We start from the raw sequence: 6,000 nt of genomic DNA, 5'->3' as shown, positions 1-6,000 counted from the left end.
TCTATCTGGCTTACCCCACACCTCCCGCCCCCTCCCTGGCCGCCTCCGGCAATCCCACAGTGGGAAAGTCAAAGGGCAAATATTAACAACATGTAACGGATTATATTACATAAAAATTGTGCCAGGTTTTTTTTTTTTTCCTTTTTCATTTTTATTTGTATAGCTAAAATTGACTACACATTGTAATCCCTCTCTCTCTCTTTCTCTCCGTCGGATCACTAGGGATTTGACACTGAATTGCACAGTGCAGGGGCACATGAGCGAGAGATCAAGCCACAGGGGGGTGGGGAGATAAAGTGTATCATTCAGGTCACAAACTCCAAAACATTTTATTTTTCTCATGTCGGTTTGTTGCAGTACAAGAAGTCACTTTTCATAGTATTTGTTACGTTTTGTTGCTTTTGATCATCTGGTGTCTATTTACATAGTAGGAATAAAGTAGATTCATGTGTGGGTCCTATGTACACATTTATATCAATTAGATCGATCAGTGTGTTTGCGACGCTTACAGTCTCGTTTGTCACAACGGCACACAGGAAGTCCACTTTGACTGTCTAGGCTCTATCAGCAGAGGAAGGGGGTGGGGGGTAGGGGACCCCCGTTTGTTCAGCAGGCCCCCAAAGGATGCAGACCAAAAGTCAACAAATGTAATACTCTCTTCAAAACAATAGCAAGGCAGTCATTCAACTTTTCAAATGCCTAAAAGCAAACAACCAGAGAGAACAGTGGAGAGAAAACGGCCAGTCCTTTGGATGCAGGTGCTCCTTCTGTGGAGGGGCGGTGCAGGGTCTCCTCAGTCTCCATCTCTGCCTCTACTCCACTTTTGTACATCGTTGTCGATTCACAGCAAGAGAAAATGAAGGCAACTACACTGAATCAGCTCCCACTTCCTGCTTGGAACAAAAGCTCTTGCTCCCTTTTACTTACACAGAGTACTGTTTTCACTTTTTGATGTTCAATAATGAGCACTTCTGGATGAGTGAGTGTCTCTGTGTGTGTGTGTGTGTGTGTGTGTGTGTGTGTGTGTGTGTGTGTGTGTGTGTATGTGTGTGTGTGTATAATATATGAATGCGTTTGCCTTGTGAATGTTCTAGTTTCTGTTCTGGCTCAATAAAAGATATTTTTGGCAACACTGAAGAGCTTTCTGTGAGACATGTTTTAGGTTATAATAGTGTACTAAAGTCCCTGTCTCCACAGCTAACTGCTCCTATCAAATGAAGACTCCAGAACACCAATGGGTGGTACGAAAGGGAAATGAGAAAAAATATAAAATGATATTCTCATCTCCGCAGGCAGGTCTGAAGAGAAATTACATAAAAAAAACTTTAACAAAGTTTTAAAGTTTAAAGTATTTGAAGGTAAAGGGGGTGGATCGGTACATTCAGAGTGCTGGACTTGGCCTTAGGGTACCAAAGGAACTGGGGAGGGTCTGGAGATGTCGAGAGGCGCTGAATGCACTGCTGAAAAAACATCCATCACTCATCTCCATAAGAAAGGGGAAGGTTAAAGACAATAGCCGATTCTGCCGATTCAGCCTTGACTCCCCATGAAGGTCACGGTCATGTTTGCTCATCTGTTAGTTAAATAAAAATCAGAGAAAAAAAGGCAACCAAACAAGCAGAAAGTGGAGAGACGCGAGAAGGAGGTGGGCTAAGAGGCAGCTCTGGCCGTCACATTAGGGTCTCAGACTTCCTCGGTCCGACTCCAGTCACAGGCTGGTGACAAGCTGCATCTGTCCGTCTCCCTCACTATGTGCAGGCTCCTGAGCCACATGTCCATCCCCACTCGGCCTCCGTGGTTGGGCCTGGTAGAAGGTCTGCATTGGGGCCCCCCGAGAGCCCAAGGCAGGCCTTCCGGAGCTGTAGTATAACTCCTCAGGGGGCTGAGCCGAGCGGGGCACCACCTCCAGGGGCTCAGGGCTGCTGTCTGGGTAAGGTGAGTCTCGCAGGTTTGTGATGCTGGTGTACAGGGAGTCACGTGCAGGAGAGTCTGGTGCTCTGTTGCCTCCCTGTACGCTGTTACTCTGCCCACTGTGTCCGCTGTGTCCCAGGCTCTCAGTGAGGTCGGCCGTGTAGCTCTCGGACTCCTCTGGATCGCTTTGGTAGAGGACCGACTGGGCGCGTTGTAACAGCAGGGGCTCCTCAAGCGCTTTATAAAGCAGCTCCACATCCTGTGGCGTGCGCTGCCGCCCCTCTCGGAGAAAGTCCTCGTCTTCATCCATACTAATGGATGGCTCTGGCCCGGCCCCCGTTGTCCCTTGACCCAACCCACCATGAGGGCGTCCTCTGGCCAAGCTGCCACACACTCTGTCCCCTACGTCACCTCCGCCGCCTCCACCTCTCAGGTTGTTGTGCACAAGCTCAGAGATGATCATCTTCTCAAAGGCAGCTGCATCAGAGAGGTTTCGTCTGATGCCGCCGCCTCCCATGGTCTCTGAGCCGCGGGAATTGAAGAGGGCGGGGGGACTGTCTCCGCCCCCGCCACCAAGGAAGTCGCAGCTGCCCCCACCTCCACCCCCTGGGCCACTGCGCAGGGAGTAGCTGTTGTTAAAGTTACCATTCAAGGGCAGTGTTTCCATCCCACAGGGTTCGCGGGCCTTTGATAACGTGCTTTCTAGACCGAAACACAAACAGAATAAAAAGAGGACAATGGAGGGCGTTATTAACTTTTGGTCCTATTCAACTGTCAGTTACAGAAGAAGGATTCATGTGGGATGCTAATATTTAATTGAATTACACTTACTTGGGTCACGGAAGGTTCCTGTGGAACCAGAGGAAGTCATGTGGAGTGAATAAAATGAGAAGCACAAGTCAGTAAGTTCTTTAATGATGCAGCATTAACTTGATGTATTCATTTTTAGGACATTTCAAAGGGGAACCATTAACAGAATAAAATATAACCTCGCTCGTCCGCCCTCTTTTCTTTTCCCTATCTCTCTCCCAGACTCTAATATCCAACTTTCCAACTTTTAATGTACACACAGTCACAAAGAGCCACATTAACTCCGCAGATTTAATCCTATTTTCATATTCCTCCAACATGTATACCAAGCCACAAAAAATACTCTATGTATTTATTTTCTACTGACAGAGACACCTGGGTTCATCCATAATTCATACAAATCTTTGTACAGTAGCAGTGATGTTTATTTTACGATTTCCCTTCAGTGCACCAAAGGTGTTTTTGCTGTGGTATTTGGCTGCTTTTTCACCCAAACACCACCGCCTGAGAAAAGCAAACACCACAGCCACCCAGAAAGTGAGAAGCCTGCTCATTTTTTAAATCTAATGTGTAGAATGACTTTAATCAACTTTCTTCTTCGGTGGTGCCGTGGGTAATTAGACATTCTAATGAAGTGCTCTCTCTCTCTCTCTACTTCCTCTCCCACTCTCTTCTAAAAATGTCTTGGCTGCCAGGCAGTGGCCATCAGGCTTGACGTATTGAGCAAGGGGGCTTTAAAATATTTAACAGAAACGCCGCTTAAATTTCAGTCCTCAGACACTGGGCCTGATACTCTGCGGGTGCACACTCGGGCACAGCAACCAGTTCCAGAAAATCGTAGTTTTCCCTTGAATGTTGGTAGGAGGGGGAGGAATCACCAGAACATGTCTGATTGTGACATTTTACAAACACAGAATCGTCCCAGTAACATGGCACTGCGTTCACAAGATGTTTAGTTTCAGAACTAAGTGAGTACACATTATTAGTGAGCACTCATAGCTAATTGACCCACTCCTCCCTCGTCACGGGACACAGTCTGATCCCTAAATGCGTCAAACTATTTTTTCCGCCTTAGGCAGCGAACACTGTCCTCAACATTTCTGGCAGTCACAGCTGTAGCTAAACTTCTCATCAATTTGTGGCTGTTCTCATGAAGATTCAAGATCTGACCAGATGGCTGGTTGGGCTGTAGGCACTGTTTGGCTCTGTTCTGCTCAGCCTAGTGAATCCGTCTGACAGCTACATCAAACAAAACAACACACCAACATGCGCAAGCACACACAAACACTGTTGTGAAAGCCCTGAATAACTGCAGTGAGTGCTTGTCTATACCACATCAAAATACCGCGTAATGGACAGGAGGCTGCACAGTGTATAGAAAAACACACAGAGTGGAGCGATCATGGGGAGCTCACCAGTCGAGTTGAAGACGCCAGGCGACGGCGGAGTGAAGCTCTCGGCCAGCAGAGTGTTGTACGGAGAGGTACCAGTGCGAGTCTGTAGCACCGGGTTTGTCAGGAGGTGGTTGCCCATGGTCGCTGCAAAACACAAACATTTCACAAATGAACATCATCGTATGAGGCTGTTTGTTATCTTTCCACACAAATGCAGGCAGAGCGAGCAGAAGCAGAAACGCTGAATATAATAGCCGTAACATTTTGAATTTCACATTCCTCGACTCAGTAATAACATCTGGAATCATAAAAATATTTACTGTTTATTCAGATGGGGGTATTTGGTTATGCCGTTGCTTTATGGAGTAATGCATTTCACAGTATTCTCCTCAATGTTTATGCCTCCTGATTGTAACCTTTGAGTAAAAATACAATTGCAGGGGAAAGGTTCTGTTTGGAGCATTGCCAGTCATATTTTTTCTCCTTTGGCTCCTGACAATGTAGTCAGATGGGGAGAACAGTAATGCATGCCATTATGTAGTCTAGGGGTGCAGCCATTGAGACACAGTTAATTTCCCAGTGAAATGTGAATGCCACTACAAGACAAATATAATTCAAAGAAATGGCACACTGAGAATGTTGTATAATGCCCATGTATGGCTCCAGCCTGAGGCAACTCGAACAGAAATGCCATGAAATTAAAAATAGGACAGCATGACGGAGAGTAGTCCAAGGCAAAGTGCAACCTTCAGGTCTCAAGCCGACTGTTCATCACACAGCAAGAGAGCAGGGGATTCTAAAAAAAAAAAAGAGTCAAATATGCACTCACATACAGCTATTTATTTGTCTTTTCCCCTTCTCTTACACTTCACATGTCCATCTTTCTGGCACGCCAAACAAACCCGTCTCCCTCCATTCTCTGGCTCATTCTGCTGTGTCTTGACTCAACCACATTTTCTCAGTTCCTAATGCCAAATTTGAACAAACAACACCAAATTAGTTTGGATTATCAGCCTGTGTGTATACCTCATAGGAATACCCTGCAGAAAATTAAGGGAACTGGCTTTAAGTGGGGAGAGAAAGTAGGGCAAGGGGAACCAGGGGAGGCTGTGTGTGAGAGAATGTGTGAATGTACAACAACGCCCCGTCTTCCGGACACTTTACTATTGTCAGGAAGAGATTGCAGTTCATAAAGAAGTGAAGTGGAGAAATCAAAGAGATCTGAGATCCGAGTGATAACAGCATTGCGTCTCTTCTCCAGATTTGGCCTCTTTAATTACTCCTCCATGATAGTGCCTCTCTCTCTCTCTATGCTCCTCTTTCCCGCTGCCTCCCTCCTGCGCTCCCCCTTCGTCTTTCTTTCACTTTCTGCCAACTTACAAACTTTTTGTCTGAAGCACAGAAAATAAAGGCTTCACAGCACAGTTGCTTGTGTTTGACAGCACAACATGGAATGATCCACATTGCGCCTCCACCACGCCTGGTGATTGCTCTATCGTGACGAGAAAAAAAAAACCCTCGAGAAACCAACCTGCCCAAACACAAACGAAGACAGCCGTCACACAAACATATATTCACACACACACCTCATCCAGACTCATAGCACCCCTCTTCCTCACCCCCTGCCTTGATCCTGTCACTCCTCTCAATTAGAATAATTACCCCCTGTTCGCTCACACACTAATCAGTTCATTAAAAGGAAAATGGATGAAATTAGCATAGAGAGTGACGGCTGATTTAGCTACTGCCTCTGTGTCATCAGCAGCAGCCCCCCCTTCTCAACTCCACCCTCATCCCAGGAACCTGAGCCAACCTTGATAGCATCCCTGTCACTGAAGGCTGCGGCGGTGACGCCACCAGTTGCTGAGGCGGAGACAATGGGTGA

General features: G+C 46.5%; 1 protein-coding gene across 6 annotated transcripts in view; it reads right to left on the bottom strand.

Annotated features, from left to right (window-relative positions):
- Positions 1 to 310: 310 nt before the first annotated feature.
- Positions 311 to 6,000, bottom strand: part of adgrl1a (adhesion G protein-coupled receptor L1a) — a 147,059-nt gene continuing 141,369 nt past the window's right edge. For 5 of the 6 annotated variants that reach the window (XM_079365548.1, XM_079365547.1, XM_079365549.1 and 2 more), the window contains 3 exons: positions 4,137 to 4,259; positions 2,743 to 2,760; positions 311 to 2,613 (listed from right to left, as the gene is read on the bottom strand). In XM_079365548.1, the coding sequence (XP_079221674.1) occupies positions 1,709 to 2,613; positions 2,743 to 2,760; positions 4,137 to 4,259 (1,046 nt within the window). In that variant the 3' untranslated portion in view covers positions 311 to 1,708. The remainder of the gene's footprint in view (positions 2,614 to 2,742; positions 2,761 to 4,136; positions 4,260 to 6,000) is intronic. The other variant, XM_079365552.1, reaches the window with a different exon arrangement.

The sequence above is a fragment of the Symphodus melops genome (assembly GCF_947650265.1).
Source record: "Symphodus melops genome assembly, chromosome: 17".
Taxonomy (NCBI): domain Eukaryota; kingdom Metazoa; phylum Chordata; class Actinopteri; order Labriformes; family Labridae; genus Symphodus; species Symphodus melops.
This window is presented reverse-complemented; position numbering and strand designations above follow the sequence as displayed.